The 17,449-nt window shown below is 34.8% G+C and overlaps 2 protein-coding genes and 2 non-coding genes across 5 annotated transcripts; all 4 read right to left on the reverse strand.

Moving 5' to 3' along the window:
• Positions 1 to 403: 403 nt before the first annotated feature.
• On the reverse strand, positions 404 to 520 carry LOC139846327 (U5 spliceosomal RNA). The gene has a single exon (XR_011759046.1). It is a non-coding gene; the product is annotated as a U5 spliceosomal RNA (small nuclear RNA).
• Positions 521 to 3,231: 2,711 nt separating this feature from the next.
• Positions 3,232 to 7,266, reverse strand: LOC139904165 (uncharacterized). Its single transcript, XM_071886100.1, has 9 exons — positions 6,989 to 7,266; positions 6,865 to 6,915; positions 6,152 to 6,173; positions 5,863 to 5,977; positions 5,424 to 5,462; positions 4,958 to 5,083; positions 4,759 to 4,865; positions 4,582 to 4,653; positions 3,232 to 3,882 (listed from the first exon to the last, which is right to left on the reverse strand). The coding sequence occupies exons 1-9, from the start codon at positions 7,145 to 7,147 to the stop codon at positions 3,440 to 3,442; spliced, it is 1,134 nt and encodes a 377-aa protein (XP_071742201.1). The 5' UTR covers positions 7,148 to 7,266; the 3' UTR covers positions 3,232 to 3,439.
• Positions 7,267 to 8,188: 922 nt separating this feature from the next.
• LOC139846330 (U5 spliceosomal RNA) lies at positions 8,189 to 8,308 on the reverse strand. Its single transcript, XR_011759049.1, has one exon. It is a non-coding gene; the product is annotated as a U5 spliceosomal RNA (small nuclear RNA).
• A 4,020-nt stretch (positions 8,309 to 12,328) lies between these two features.
• Positions 12,329 to 15,507, reverse strand: LOC139904166 (uncharacterized). Of its 2 annotated transcripts, XM_071886101.1 has the most exons (10): positions 15,343 to 15,507; positions 14,154 to 14,235; positions 13,960 to 14,034; positions 13,843 to 13,879; positions 13,604 to 13,687; positions 13,423 to 13,483; positions 13,226 to 13,332; positions 13,072 to 13,137; positions 12,465 to 12,613; positions 12,329 to 12,343 (listed from the first exon to the last, which is right to left on the reverse strand). In XM_071886101.1, the coding sequence occupies exons 1-9, from the start codon at positions 15,392 to 15,394 to the stop codon at positions 12,512 to 12,514; spliced, it is 666 nt and encodes a 221-aa protein (XP_071742202.1). In that variant the 5' UTR covers positions 15,395 to 15,507; the 3' UTR covers positions 12,329 to 12,343; positions 12,465 to 12,511. The 2 variants fall into 2 exon arrangements, with proteins under 2 accessions (XP_071742202.1, XP_071742203.1); XM_071886102.1 differs by lacking the exon at positions 12,329 to 12,343 and having other exon boundaries at positions 12,458 to 12,613.
• Between the last annotated feature and the right edge of the window lie 1,942 nt (positions 15,508 to 17,449).

Here is a 17,449-nt window from a genome sequence, read left to right on the forward strand (position 1 = left end):
GCAGATTCCAATCATCATCTTCAAACATACAAAATAATTAATCACTTAAAGTCGATCAATTACACACAATACTTAAAGAGAACGAATGTCACAACGTATCCGACGATGACGATTCTAACGGGGGATGCCATCGATAAACGAATACTGCAGTTGAGTTTTGATGATGAAGATAACGTCTTTGAAGGTGGTTTGGCTAACGGAATTAAAGGTGGTTTGGGTGAGAGAGCAAAATAGATTAATCCGTATATTCTTACAAAACTACTGTGACCAATTAATCTATCGTTTAGTTACATTTAGGTTTTCACATATACCCCCACTATATGATGGTAAATAGCCTATTCTGTTGCCTGAAAAACAAAGAACCCTAACAAATTAGAGAAAAATTGTACTGAGATATTGGATGGAGCCCTTGTTGAAGGGACTCTCCAAAAATAGGCGTATGCCACTTAAAAGCAGCGCGCACACGGTATTCTTTAGTAAAAGGCGAAAGAATAGTTCGCTTTGTGCACACTGCGTGGCTGCGTGCTTATTCCAGCTCCAGCCCTTTGCATTATATAGTCACTTTCACTCCCCTTGGTTTCTTCATCCAGCCGATGTGGGACTAGCCCTTAATCTTCACTTTACATCCCTCACTTTTTCATTTTTTTTCTCCTACTGACGGAGTCCTACCTTTTAAAACATCAGTGGATTATTTGATTTAAGGGGAAACATTTTCAATGTATTGATATGTACTCACCTTTGATCACTAATCATAATTATAATCTTATCACGATGTTAGCTTTAAATGTTAAGCACATCAAGTCACTGATGTATTTCAAGGTGTGAATGGAAGTAGAAATACAATGTCAGAATAGGATAAATATATACTAGCTTCCCTAATGTTCAGCTGTGTATTGAAGCTAGGTGAGGTTATTTTGAGTATTTATATAATTATATTCTTCTTGGTTTTAGAAGTTAAACGATAAAGTTTAAATATTGAGAGCATTTAAATGTGAGTGGTTCTAGTTCTAAAGTCAGTTTGTCTTCCAAGTTGGTTCAATTGTTGAGTAGTTAAGTTTGAGCAGATTGGTTAGTCGGGTCCTCAATGTCCCTAAGTGACCTGATTACCACACCGATTAAGCTTAAAGAAATCGGGTTTGATGGGTGGGGTTGAAACAAACCAGATAAGGGTTCAGCAGAATAAGCATTCAAGCTACGGGAAACCAACTGCATACCCTAAAGAATTTGACAGCAATATTCAGAACAAATGAGTTGTTGGAAACTGAATTTAATTACCTAGTACCTATCATAAAGGCATATTGTATTTTTGTGTTTGTACTGATTTATATCAAGTCAAAAGCTGAGTTACCATTATCTTTCAGTTGGTTCATTCATTGAGGATGTTAAATCGTGTTTGAGTTTGGATTCAAGGTTTCTGAAATAGTAACGTGAAGAAAATTGATAACATCTTTTATCTATAGGATTTTCTTAATCATAACTTTTAAGGTAATGTACCACTGAAGGCCTTTGAGTGGTATGGGGTGGGATTTAATTCGGGGTGTTGCCAACTCATGTTCGATTCTCACTTCAAGCGGGAGTTTCCAACCATTGATGGTACTGACAACATCAATGCAATTTGGGAAGGTCTTGTGGGAGTTTCCTAACTTTCGATGGTAATGCCAACATCGTCGCGAATTGAGTTTCCTCCTAACATGTGTGTGGGTGACATATGATCGCGAATGTAGTTAAGTCCCAGAGGGTGATGCCAATATCGCCGTTCAAAAATAAAAAACTTTTAATGTAATGTTTTTTTTTACTAAAATGACGATAACTCATATAGAAATGAAGACGTATTCAAAAAGAAAGTGTCAACAACCAAGAAATACAAAAGAAGGGGGACGGGATGAGACTCGCAATCCTAACTAGAAAGCTACAAGTAAACTAACGGAATACTATCTAAACCCAAGCCTTACCCACTAAAACAAATACAAACATCAATCCTACTGATAACAAGGCACACCCAAATGAATAAACTAGCAACTAAAACCGAACACCAATCAACATACAAAAAAGGACTCGAAATAAAACCAATCGAGACAAAACCAAACCGATAAACACCTAACGTCCCACTTTTCTTAACTTGGCATTGACGGTCCCCCACCGAACTTTTTTACCCGACCTATTATCGTACTTATACGACAAGACGCTAGAAGATCCGTCTCCGACCAAAATTGCCGGTGAAGGAGCAATCACCCCCACGATCTTGTAAGCCTTTTAAAAAAACCAACATCTGCTGAAATAAGAGGCACACCAGAAGAGCTACCAACACGACCATCTATGATCTTCAAAAGCCACTTTATTACCTGAAAAACAACCTCCGATCTTCCCTCTAGCATCTTCCCATTTCAAAAGCTGCTTTGTACTGATTCAAGGTAGTGTTAACATTTAATAACCAAGTTTGTGGTTTAATGGACACAATCAGTTTTGGTTGTTAATGTTCAGAACTAAACTATAAAATCCCAAAGTGAGACTCGAACTCGAGACCTCTCGGACACCGAGAAGGGCGGTAACCACTCATCTAAATAGAGATGGTTAGTTAGCATTATTTTGCATTTTGCATTCGAGGTTTCTGAAATTGCAACCTTACCCACGTTATCACTATTTAAAAAATACTCCGTAACAGATAATAGATGACAAGAAACATGATTATTATATCAGAATGCTGACTCATTCTGACTCGTGAAGACAACAACAATGGATCTAATCAAAAGCACTAGGAGCCCCCTTTTGTGGAATTTGAAATTATATAACACTATAACAACCTGAATTGTGTTAAGTTAGATACAGTTTGATCATTTGCTTCACATTGAGATGTAAATACGATATGCTAGGTGGACAAAAATATGAATAAATGGAAATAACAAACTCACCATTCCAATGAATGATTTGTGTTAAGTTAGATACACTTGTTCATTTACTTCACATTGAATGATTAGTGCAACGTCGACAAAAATTGTCGGTGTTCTAATTCTTAAAATGAACAATGTAGTTATACCTCAAGAGATATCTATATTAGACTATCGGAGACAGTTCGTTAACATCTACCATGACATTGATATTCACAATATTTGCCATACCAAGACTGTGAAAATGGCCCGAATTAAAACCGATGCAGAAAACCTCAATTAGAATGGTGTTTGTGGCGGATTTAAGATAGAATTTGACCGGTATCTCAGATTGTAAGAACCGTAATACACAAATAATTACGGAGTATTACATTACAAGAATAAAATGTACAGGTAACATGTATTACGCCTTTCAGAGAGTTTTACCTTACCTTCACCTTGCGTCGTCATCAGACTTGCATTATAAAGATTCGAACTACAATAAGTGCATACATATATGTAACGAGTTTACACTATCAGTACTAACAGGCTTTTGGTATAACTATTAGCTTTCCCTACAACAATCCACAGCAAGAACAAAATTTATATTTTCTTAGGTTAGATGTAGTACAAACGTTATTACTTAAAAGTATATGTTCCTCGACGACATTGGTGTTATCTCCAATAACCGAAACCCAAGTTTCTGCAATTTTCTCTAGTTTTCCTTCCTTCGACTCTACTAAAGTAAAGGCTCGCAATGTACCTTCTGAGTTTGGTGACAAAGTGTCAGTGGTTGAGCTGCTGCTGCTGGTGCTATGAGTTTGTTGTTTGTCACAATAGAATCTTTTGACCCTAGGAACGATGGCCCCGTTTAGGTATATGGTGTTGTCATCCCCAATCACAATCATTTTACGTTGACCGTTTCCAAATGCCAGCTCTTTATGCATGTGACCAAACACTACCAATGTAACACAATGTTTGGTGTTGCCTTTTAGTTGAGAAATAGCAACCGCTAAATCTGTACCATAAAATTATTGCATAAGCATCGTGAATTTTTTTTTGTCAATATAGGAGTATATGGTTAATAGAAATAAAAGTGGCCAAGTTTGTTTATAGATGCGTTTGGCTACATGAATTATTTACAAAAGATGTGGAATCTAAACGCGATTTAGATGTATATTGTGAATTGCCAAAATGAACTTATGAGGATCAGGTAATTAGTTAGTGTGCGTTAAAATTGGAGAATTGGGCCAACTCATCAACATGGGAACACTACAGATAAAACCCAAATCGACCCAAACTAGGGGTAATGGATCAAAATATTATTAATAAAGAACTAGTCACCACAAGTTTTCTATGATTTGCAGTGGGACGTGAAATGTCTATTACCTTGCAGTGGCAGAGTAAGAACTGTACCACCTCCGAAATGAAATGCAAACTTCTACGAGTTAAATGAGTTGAACTTTAATTTCAAATAAATATTTAATTTTGGGCACACATAGTAGGCAACTACATTTAACTATTTGAGTGTGTCGTACAAGTGGCCGAAACAGAAATAAGTTCAAATGAAACAAAGGGGAATACACACTAATGATTTGGAAAGTACTATGTTTGGATTTCTGGAAAAAGGTGCAACATTTTCCAGACATATATACGACTAATATTATACGTGTTCTCAATTAAACGTTGAACACAGAGGAATGGGGGTAATAATCACCTGGATCACCATGGTCTCCACCTCCAGGCACCCAATCTCTTCCACAAATGTCATTCATGTTGGAACCAAGACCTGCAGATACAAAGTATAAAAATGTAACATTGTATATCAAACTTTTGACTGTAGAGCGTGAAATGAAAAATGAAAAGGACGTGTACGTTGAAGTAAGTGGTATACCTGTGGGCCCATTGTGAGCAAGAAGAATAACGGAATGATTGTTTGGTGTCCCCAAAGCAGCTTCAGAGATTCTATTTGCACTCTCATTCATGTTGTGAACTCCATATCTAACATGTGGTTTCCAATATCAACATCAAAAGATACTAGAGGGTTTATGATGCAATTAAATTATAGTTCCAGAAGAAACACACACGCAGACCTTTTAGCCAGAAGTTGTTTTCTAAATAACCTTTCACCTCCACAAGAAAAAGGGCGCCCGCCTATAACACTCAGCTTCAACGAATGAAAGTCCAAACGTTTGTAACCAACATGCTCTTCTCCAAAACTGGGTGTCAAAATATACATTTATTTTAATCATCGACGGGTTCTTAAGCACCTGAAAATATATATATATATAAAAAATAACAGAAGACGATACACATTACCATTATGTCGGAATGCTGACTCATGCATTCTGGTCAAGCCTGGGTAAAAAAATGATGGATCTAAAGCAAGGAACCCCTTTTGTGGAATTTCAAATTATATACTGTTATTTACTTTTGATCTATAACAACCTAAATTGTTGTAAATTAGGTACACTTATGCGTTCTGTTGCCTTACATTGAGATATACATACGCTATGCTAACTAGACAAGAATAAGAATAGCAGGAAATAACAAGCTCACCTTTCCAGCTGGAGCTGGACACCATCTTTATCTTTCTTCCTTCAAATCGACGAAGCAAGGATAAAAAAGGAATTTAGTTTTATAACATCAAAAGGTAGAGGAAGAGAATTAGCAAGATTCAAACCATACTCGTGAAATCACATGCTCAGAAAATATATACGGATAATTATAATAATGTGAAATCTGTTTGATTAGTGAAACAATGACAAAAATTGTCGGTGTTATTCTTTAAATGAACAATCAACAATGTAGTTATATCTCAAGAGATATCTGTATTAGACTACCCTGAGTTAGTTTGACAAACAGTAGGAATGCATACTGTAAAGGATGGCAACTTTATAACTGACTAACGAGATGGCGTCTGTTTAAGAGAGAAAAACATTTCAAACTGAACTCTAACGTGTTGTACTTTACTCTAACGTGTCATATATGTACTTACTTGTCAGAAAAATTATGTGTCTTCCAAGCATCATGGTTCCCTAAAATAGCTGCTTTAGTCATTTTGAGTGCAGCAATACTTCTAACAAGTTCAACATTTTCATTGCCAAAATCACCTGAAAAACGCAGACACAGAAAAGAAGAAGACAGTTGACAAACATACAAACAATCGAAGAGCATCGTTATACACATTACATCTATCTATACAGTATCAGAACAAAAGGTGAAATCATTATAGAAAGCTTGCCAGAAAAACCAAGAAGAAACAAGATTTGCAAGAGAAAACCTGCCTGTAAACAGCACCAAATCTGGCTGCAATTCAAACGAAAACATCTATATTAACAATCTCATGAGGAATGTTACAATACACCATTCATATTAATATAATCCAGACAATAGCATTTCAAACAGTCCCTAATGGACCATAGTGACGCAGTTAAGCCAACTATATGACTTCTTCAACTTCAAATAAGACCACGGACCATGTAAGACGTGATACCCGACTACTCAATTCTATATAATTTAGTATATTGTGTTCATCATCCATGGCCCAAACTGGTTTACAATTTATCAATTGGTTTTGTACACGCATTATATCAAGGGATGAGCATTATCTGAAACGGAAGCTTTTGCAGATTTTGTCCTCTTTCTTAATGACTAATTTTGCCCCCATTTCGATTGTTTCATATTGCATACATTAGGAGCTGTTTACTTAATTAAGTGCAATATCTTCATCTTCAACATTTATTTATACATATAGAGAAAAAGATTACATACATTATACATGCATATGACACTATATAGCTACATATGAACTATGTGGTTTCAAAGTTTGGAATCGGTAAATACATCTAGGAAAAATGAACAAAAAAAAAAAAAAAAAAAAAAAAAAAAAAAACCCTAAAAACTTTAGGTGACAATAAGGTAGAACAAAACACAATTAGTGCAAAATATGTAAATATTTTGGTTTCGAAAAATAAAAGCAGCTCAAAGGACAAACTACCTGTAGCAGCTCAAGAGCTTTCGAATCTTCTAGCAGATTCCAATCATCATGCTTCAAATACAAAATAATTTAATCAGTTAAAATCAATCAATTACACACAATACTTAAAGAGAACGAATCTCACAATGTCTCCGACGATGACGATTCTAACGGATGATGCCATCGATAAACGAATACTGCAGTTGAGTTTTGACGAAGTAGTAAACGTCTTTAATGGTGATTGACTAACGGAACTAAAGAGGACCGTCGGAGTTTGCGCGTTATATAACGCGCTTGAAAACATAGATTAATCGTATATTCGTACCTAACAACTATGACTAATTAATCGGTTGCTTAGATATATATTCAGGTTTTAATATATACATATAAATTTAAATATATTTTAGACTATCATTTATCAATCAATTATCAATTATATATTTTAATTTACAAATATCTGGAATGGAAAAGAACCCTAACAAACAGGGGCGAATTTACAGCTTAGGGAGGAGTGGGGTACCATGACCCCACTAGTGGAAAAAAAAATTATACTGTATAATTTAAATTGTACAGACACCACTAAATTTAATTATAGGACCCCATATATTTTTAAAATTTATACTATTTTTGGAGGTAAATTATACTGTATAATTCAAATTGTACAGACAATATTAAATTTAACTATAGGACCCCATATATTTTTAAAATTTATACTGTTTTTGGAGGTAAACAACTACACTATAGAACCCCATATATTTTTAAAATTTATACTGTTTTTGGAGGTACCATATATTTTTAAAATTTATACTGTTTTTGGAGGTAAACAACTACTAAAGTAGGGATCCAATCATACCTCTATATTCATATAAATTTAAATATATTTTAGACAATCAATTATCAATTATATATTTTAATTTACAAATATCTGGAATGGAAAAGAACCCTAACAAACAGGGGCGAATTTACAGCTTAGGGAGTGGGGTACCATGACCCCACTAGTGGGAAAAAAAATTATACTGTATAATTCAAATTGTACAGACACCACTAAATTTAACTATAAGTGTTTTTGGAGGTAAATTATACTATAAGTGTTTTTGGAGGTAAATTATACTGTATAATTCAAATTGTACAGACAACACTAAATTTATAGGACCTTATATATTTTTAAAATTTATACTGTTTTTGAAGGTAAACAACTATTTTAAAATTTATAAATTTATACTGTTTTTGGAGGTAAACAACTTCAAAAATAATTAGTCTTGAAATTTTTTTAAAACCCCATTGAATTTTCATCATAGATTCGCCACCGCTAACAAACAAAGATTAAACTGAAAGATTGGTTAAGAGCCCCTGGGGTGAAGGGACTCTCCAAAAATAGAGCGTATGTCACTTAAAAGCAGCGTGCACACAGTATTCTTTAGTAAAAGGCGAAAAAATAGTTTGCTTTGTGAACATTGCGGAGCTGCGTGATTATTTCATGTCTAGCTCTTTGCATTTTATAGTCACTTTCACTCCCCTTGGTTTCAACATCCAACCGATGTGGGACAAACCCCTATTCTGCACTTCACATCCCCTCACTTTTTTCCTTTGTATTTACTTCTTTTTGAAACATTATACTCCGTATATCTGAATCTGAACACAATTTGAATACAGAATACTTTTCCAATTGATTGATTTGTAAACACCTTTAATCATTGATCAAAAATCAAAAACATGATATTGTCACGATGATAGCTTAACTAAGAATATCAAGTCACTGATGGATTTCTAGTTGTAATGTAATTGCAAGTAGAAATACTACAATGTCGTACAACTATTGTTCAACTTAATATTGAGGGTAGGCGAGGTTATTTTGAGGATTTGTATAACTGTAATCCTCTTGGAAAACAAAAGATAAACGAAAGAGTTTAGATATGGAGAGCATTTGCGTGTTGGTCGTTCTACTTCTAAAGCTAGCTTGTCTTCAAGTTCGTCCATTTGTTGAGCAGTTGAGTACATTTAGATTAGTCGGGGTCCTCGAAATCCCTGAGTAACCTGATAATCACACCGATTAAGCTTGAATAAATCGGGTTTGAAGAGTGGGGTTGATAAGAGCCTGCAATGGGTTCGGCGGAATAGGTATTAGTCACGATATACAGCTAGCAATTATTAGTCAGAACATGCATAAAATCTCTAGAGCTGCTCAAATTTGCTGAGAGGAGGTCATTAGCTCCAAAATTACTCAGAGCTGCTCAATTTGCTGTCTATGGTTTCAATTACTTCTGATTCGGACTCGTGAATTTGGCATGGTGACGAGTCACAGATATTTTCGGTTTCAATGTTAGATACCTTATTGACTCTAATCACTTTGCTCCGTTTTCATTTGAAACTTATTGGAACAAATTTATTCCCATCAAAGTTAGAGTGTTTGTGTGGCGATTGAGGTTGTATCGGTTAGCCACCAAAGATAACTTGGTGCGCAAAAATTTTGCAGCTTTTGGACCCAAATTGTGTTTGGTGTGGGACTGATGTTGAGACCATAAATCATGTTATCATGGATTGTAATGCTAGTAAACAAGTTAGGATGACAATTGGTACTTGGCTTCAAGTCAATATTCCTTAAGCATATTGTCGTATTCGAGGTTTCTGAAATAGCAACGTTAAGCATATTACTCCGTATGAACATCTTTATTTATATGTTTTTTGTGACCATAACTTTAAGGTAGAGTCAAAGGTGTCGAAACCAATGGTTATTAAGGATTTTAGACCCATTTCATTAATCGGTATGCTTTATAAGATTATTGCAAAGGTGCTTGAACATAGATTGTCCCGAGTTATAAATAAGATAATCAGCGATGTCCAATCGGCGTTCATAACAGGGCGTCAGATTTTAGATGGGCCTCTAATCTTGAGTGAAGTTATCGAATGGTATAAAAGGAAGAATCGGAAACTCATGATATTCAAAGTTGACTTCGAAAAAGCGTACGATTCGGTTAATTGGAAATTTTTGGATTATATGATGATGCGAATGGGTTTTGGTTCGAAATGGAGAACGTGGATCAAAATGTGCCTTAATTCAGCGAGGTCTTCGGTCCTGATAAACGGTAGTCCGACTGAGGAGTTTCCTATCAGAAAGGGACTTCGCCAGGGTGATCCTTTAAGTCCTTTTCTTTTTTTGATTGTGATGGAAGGACTACATTTTATGCTGGAAGAAGGCGTCGACTCGGGGTTGTTTCAAGGAGCATCAGTTGGTGCAGCTAACTTTAATGTTTCACATCTTTTTTATGCAGATGATGTAGTGATCGTATCGGAGTGGAACTCAATGAACATGTCGAACATTGTCCAGATTTTGAATGTTTTTTATCGTGCATCGGGGTTGAAGATCAACATGGAGAAATCAAATGTTTACGGAATAGGTGTTATTCCTTCGGAACTGGAAATTATGGCAACACAAACAGGTTGTTTAGCGGGCAATCTACCGTTCAAGTATTTGGGCTTACCTTTAGGCGCAAACATGAATTCATTGCATAATTGGGCTGAGTTAACAGCTAGGTTCGAAAAAAAGTTGTCATCATGGAAGGCGAATTTGTTGTCTTCTGGAGGTAGGTTGACACTCATAAAAGCTGTATTGGGAGGATTAGGCATTTATTTACTGTCCTTATTTAAGTGCCCTTCAGGGGTTTTAAAATGTCTAGAAAGTAGTCGAATGAGATTTTTTTGGGGCGGAGATTCAGGGAACTCAAAAATGGCATGGGTCAGGTGGGAGCAAATTCTTGCTCAATATGAAAAGGGAGGTCTAAACATTGGGAGTTTGAAAGCTTTCAATATGGCTCTTTTGTTAAAATGGAAATGGCGATTTTTGAATAAACCTGATATGTTATGGACACGGGCTATTAAAGAGATTTATGGTCGTGAAGGTATTGGCACGAATCACAGGCTACATAAGTCAAGCGTCTGGGGAAACATTGTTTCATCATGGAGTTGTTTGAATGACAAGAACATCATTCGTCATGACGTTTTTAAGAAGAAAGTTGGCAACGGTTTGAATTCAAGATTTTGGAAAGACGTGTGGGTTGGAGATACTTCGTTGGCTATGAGGTACAATCGTATTTTTAAACTTGATGCTAATGATGACTGCTTAGTTGCGGACAGGTTCGTTAATGGTGATTGGCAATGGAATTGGATTCGTCCGTTGCGGTCATGTCGACATCTTGCTGAAGTTGAAGATTTGTTGACTACTGTTTCGCATTTAGTGCTAACCGAACAGGAAGATACATGGGTTTGCTCATTAACGACTGATGGGTGCTACAAAGTTTGTACAGGTAGAAAGATTTTTGATGACATTACGTTACCAACGGCTCAGGTGGCGACTAAATGGGTATCAATTCTACCGCGCAAAGTCAATATTTTTCTGTGGAGGGTGGCTCTCGATAAGCTCCCAACACGTCTCAATTTGTCAAAAAAAGGATTGGAGATTCAACAAATTAATTGTCCATCTTGCTCTTATGCTATTGAGTCTTTGGATCACACTTTGTTTGGTTGCCCAGTTGCTAAAGAGGTGTGGTCAAGGATTCAAGTGTGGACTAATGTTGGTATTCCTTCGTTCGACTCATGGTTGCTTTGGATAGCTTGGTTGGATGCTTGGTCGTGTTCGAGAAAACAGATGGATCATGCGTACGTCATTGGAGCAGCATATATGTGGATTATGTGGCGGTTCAGAAACGGGATGATTTTCGGTACTCAAAAATTGAAGAAATGTGATCTTTTTGATTCTATATGTAATTTTTCATTTTCTTGGATTAGATATAGAAGCAAATGTAATTTATCTAGGACCGTTTGGTTTCATAATCCTTTGTAACTCTTTGTTTTGTGCGCCTCTTCTAGCGACTTGCTAGGTTGAGGTTGTTTATAAAATGGCTGTTCAAAAAAAAAAAAGTAGTTAACTACCAAGTTTGTATGAAGTGGTTGATACAAACGATGGTTACAATCGTTTTGATTGTTAATGTTTATAATAACTAAACTATAACTACCTTGATGTTCAAAAAATTAAATAAACAGCTCATTAAGCATACACTTCAATCAGATAATTTAACATATGTAGTCATGTATGGTAATTGGTAACAAAGGTGTAGATGATTTTTTTGAGAACGGCACAAAAGCGTAGATTTAGTTGAAAAAATTGAAATGATAAAACTAATAGACTAATATTATCATCATCATTATTATCATCATTACCACTCGAAATATTGATCTAAATTTTTATATTTTTTGAACATCAAGGTAGATTGACAAACCACCTCCACATGACATGTATTTTTAAACCGAAGTCAGAACAAACTGATAATATCTGTGTCAAAAAGTAACATTGCTTTACGTTCAACGAAGTAAGACTGAAAAAACAGATCGAACAAAGGTGTAAAAAGATGCCTTTTGGCACAACAAAGTGAGTACAGGGTAGTGAAAAAGGTATTCATTCTCATTTCTCAGCAAAATTGACATTTGTAAGCGTTGTATATAATTCCTGCCAAGAAAATACATCCTAGTCAGTTAAGTCCGTATACACAATCTTCAGATAAAATAATGTAAAATGTCTGGCAATGACCAAAATAGGAACTATTCCAGCACCATTGTATCAATTATACCTTGTATAAGCAGCAACATACAATGAGGGTAATCACATATCAAAATATTATGCTGACGTGGACTTTCCTCTCAGCCAGTCTACAAAATTGTCGAGAATCAAAGGCCATGCTTGGCAGGCATCATACTTCACAAGATCTGGAAACTCTATCTGCACAATACAAATTACAAAGAAACGTCCAAAATGCACAATGATTATAATAACATACTTAATGCCCTTATAACTGAAACTAACTCTTGTCACGCGTTCAAAAAGTCAAACAATACGAGAGTCCCAATTAGTGATATTTTCCTCCTTTGATGGCCTCTTCAATTCAGGTTACACATTGTATATAACAGGTCAAACCGGGAAGCGAGTCAAAATGGATAGAAAAACTCAACCACTAAATCATTATACTAAACAAGAATATATTTATAAATAATATTTTTGACACACTGATTAAGTTTATTTTAACTTAAGTGCCCCCAAAAAAGTGTTCATGGTGAACCCAACGTATTATCACCCATACAAAAATCCCCATTCTAACTCATCACCCAACCACCCTTCTTAACCAATTCTACTTGAATGAAGCATCTTTTATTCAACAGAAATAACAATTAGCAGATTACCTCCTGACAAAAACGGAGAAAGTTTGTCCACTGATCCATATTTATCGCCTTATACTCCTTCTGGATCTGACAGATACATATAATATACCACCAAAATTATGAATAAATGAATATACTCACAAAGAAAAACATAGATGGAAAATTAGCTACAGACCTTTAGATACTCGACGAATGAGTCTACTTGAAGACGAAAATACGGCCCTAGAACAAGATCGAGCAACATGCAAGCACTCTCGATATCTAAGGTCTTCTGCTTATCCTCTGAAATATGTAAAAAACAGACATTTGACAATGCAGAATTTTATTAATATGAAAGAGTTCTTCCATTCGAGTAAAAAATATGAAGCTTACCAGTCAAACAGTAACGGAAAGAAAAGTAATAGAAATCCTCGAAATTTTCTTTCTTAGCCACCTTCTCAAAGGACATTCAAATTCAAATTCAAAACAAGATTATTAGAAAGTTCTAACTCGGCATAAAAGATTTCTACATGCAGATATACAATTACGACTGGGAAACAAGATAGAAAAATACCTCTTTCTGCAACTCAGGGAGTTTATTTTTCAACTTTCGAACAGTGTCAGCATGTAGTGACTTTAGACCCGCCCGCCATTCATCCTGATAAGACAAGGATAAATGATTTAATGTAAAGCATGCCAAGGGAACAGAACATGATATCCTTAAGCATAATTTAATAGTGAACTAAGATAGAAAAAAAATATAGTAGTATAATAGTAAAACTTTGACCCATATTAAACACACCTGCAGCATACCTGTGTAAAGTACCCCTGCTTCTTAGCATTCATCTTCCTACAATAACTCAAGTGTCAATACTTATACATATATCTCCTTTAAGATTCATCCAAATTATGTGGAAAAAAACAACATACCAAGCAAGCATCAAGATTCTGACATCGGTGTACTCAACAGAAAGATCAGAACAAAGCTTCTCAATTCCTTCTGGACTACAACAGACAAAAAATACTATATATAATTTACACCATAAAAATCTACCTTCCAACAACCCGATAAAATGCTGCCAAAATATAATAGTAACACTTCAAATAATTAAATATAGACTTACTCAATCAAGTCTAGTGAAGCATTAGCATATGACGCAAATAAGCTGTCTATTCGCTCCACTTCCTTTGTTTGTTTCTTTGCAGCTGTAGAACAATAAAGCAAAGATGAATCTATGACGAACAATGACTGGACAAGGTACAATTCCACTAGCTGTACATATAGGTTTCGAGAAATGAATGAAAGAGTGAAGCAAACGAACAAAGAGACGAATCAAGGGAAGAGTGACACGATGAGCTACTTATCAACATTGGAGGGAAAATGCTTGTCAAACTGACTTATCATTTATGAGTCAGCATTGTCAATTTGTGTCTATTTACTAATATTAGGCTTTAGTATTCTATCAAGTAGTACCAAACGCAAACGGAATGCAGAATGACTATTACAAAGACAAACCTTCATCCTCATCAATTTCTAAAATTACTTCCATCATCATACCCTCATTCACCTTGTAACACATCGGTGTTACCATCTGCAACACTAATTTAAGTCCCCTTACCCCTCAAGAATCACTCCACAGTCCACATCATCACATTCTCCCCAATATATCCCAATCAGCATAGCACGACTAAATTGTGATCACATATGCGATTTCTTTTTCTTTTGCAAGCATCAAACTCACATCCTTGAGTCAAAACCCTACATACGCAATCCATTACCAACAACAAACTTCTCCAGGTACCACTATCGTATTCAAACCTTTATTATCCCTATTCTCGACGGAATCAGTAGATAACAAAAGCCTAGTCACATTCTCAATTTTTTTTGAAAGATAGTCACATTCTCAATATAAACATAGCATCCTAATAAACAATTTTCAACATTTCGTAGTACGTATCTTCACAAGATACTAATATCATACACCTACATTATACACACAAAACTAACAAAAAACCCTAACCTCTTCCACGTGTCTATTCAAATACACATAATTCAGATTCAATCAACTAAACCTCTAATTGAACACGTATTCCCACAATTAGATATGATTCGATCAACATAAACACAATTATATACAAACCTACATACATATATATATATAAACATAATATTATCGGCTACGTGAATCGTGCAATTACAGTAACGCCACGATATGTACTAACAAACAAATAAACAAAAAGAAAAAAACAAAATAGATAATACTGCCCATTTTATTTTCGATTTAATGAAAAACATATGTAAAAGTAACTAACCAGGCTCAGATGATCTAACAGGTTCCGATTTCCTCTTTGAAACACGAGGCATTGTTGATTTATAACAATTTATTATTTTGAAAATTAAATTGAAGATGTACGGAAGAAGGGTTTGAAGAGTTTTAGGGGTTTTTGGTTTTGGGGACTTATTATTTGCTAGGAAGGTTAAATGCTGTAATGTTGTTCGCAAGGAGAGTGAATCCGGGTTTTTATAGAGATTTGGGAATGGATTATAATATTGCATTTTAGTCCTCTTACTATTTGTGTATACGTAATATAAGTATATTTTTTCTAAAATAACGCAAACTTATTTAGAAACAAAAACGTTTTTTAAAAGAAAACTTTCTCAATCAAAAAATACAGAACAATTGCGTAGAGGCTCAAACCTAGAAATCGAGAAAAAACAAAAAACTATAATATCTATCAACGTGTCTTAAACTATGCAAAGAAAAAATCAAGAAACAAATAAGCTAAACGCCTACATAAAACCTAATAATCGAAACAAACCATAACTTCCAACAAACCACATTAAGGAACCGATTTCTTCACCTTTCCATTGATGGTATCCCGATCAATTCTTTTTCTATTACGGTTAACGATCTTTCAAAACATTTGAGGAGTCGTCCCCAACTAAGATAGCCTCAAAAGGAGAAATAATACCACGATCTTCTAAGTCTTGAAAAAAATTCCTTTCTCCACTAAGATTCCCGAGCACATGATGGGTAATTATGTAATCCTGCCCATAGAATATATCCCTTATCCATTACCTGTAAAAAAAAAAAAAAAAAGTAGACTCTCAATAGTGCGCAACTTCCATTTGTTCCCATTCAAACCACCAATAATCAACTGTCGTTGCTTTCACCGGCACCGTTTCGTTCAGGTCCTCGTCGTTTTTCCTAATTTTTATCAACATCTATATATTTATTTAATCGATCATTTGATATTGTCACTTAATTTCAATAGAAACTTGTTCTTGTAAATATATTGATTTATTTTTTTCTTGATTCTTGCAGTTGATTATTAGTTTCTCATATTCTGGAATTAATTTCATGGAATGCTTCAATTTTAACTTCAATTTTAACTTCGTTTCAAATGGTATCTCTGAATTAATTGAATTTGAAACAAATTTGAATTTAAGGATGCCTCACATATTTTCTCTAAAATGAAGTTTGATATAACACAATGGTGTTCTAAGCTGACTTAATTTTGTATTGCTTAATTGTATTTTGATATTAGTCTTTTTAAGGTATGCCACTTATGGGTTGTTTGTTGAGTGTTATTGTTGTGATAATTGTGACATCTATATTACGTGAAATAGTTAGCAACGGAAATGAGGCGGGTAACATGGATCCAAACAAAAGTTACAAACATCATATTGTTTTGTTGTGCAATAATAACCTGACATCATATTGCTATACATATTGATGTACGTGGTAATCAATATGTATATCAATATGATGTTTGGCTATTATTGTACAACAAAACAATACGATGTTTTGTGCAACTTTTGTTTGGATTCATGTTACATGCCCCATTTATGTTGCTAACTATTTCACATAATACAAATATCACAATGATCACAACGATAACACTTAGTAAAACATCCCATAAGTGACATACCTCAAAAGGACTATATATCAAAATACAATTAAGCAATATAAAATTAAGTAAAAAGCCCATACATCAAAAGAAGGTGATGGGTTTCGTAAGATTTACGCTATGTCTCCAGAGCTCATCAAGATATCTCTCCGTTCCTTTGTAATTGACATAAAAATTCAGTTCAAACATGACTGTATAACATCATCGCAACACCATGAGCCCCTAGATCAAGAATCCATGGTTTCAACTTTCAACATTCACCAGATGACACAAACATTCACTTCCAGCTACATATGTACACACGCGTTGTTCTTCTACAGAAAAAAGCTATAATCCCAACTGCATATATAATAATATGTATGTTTCAACTTTTTGGCTTATTACCTGTACAAGTATAATTTATCCAATTGAACACTTACCAATTAATAGTAATGAAAATGACTTGTTTGGTGAAATTGTCACATTTTTGCAAAAGTTTAATGACATTATGGTCATTCATACTATTTTT

This window comes from Rutidosis leptorrhynchoides, chromosome 4 (genome assembly GCF_046630445.1).
Source record: "Rutidosis leptorrhynchoides isolate AG116_Rl617_1_P2 chromosome 4, CSIRO_AGI_Rlap_v1, whole genome shotgun sequence".
Taxonomy (NCBI): domain Eukaryota; kingdom Viridiplantae; phylum Streptophyta; class Magnoliopsida; order Asterales; family Asteraceae; genus Rutidosis; species Rutidosis leptorrhynchoides.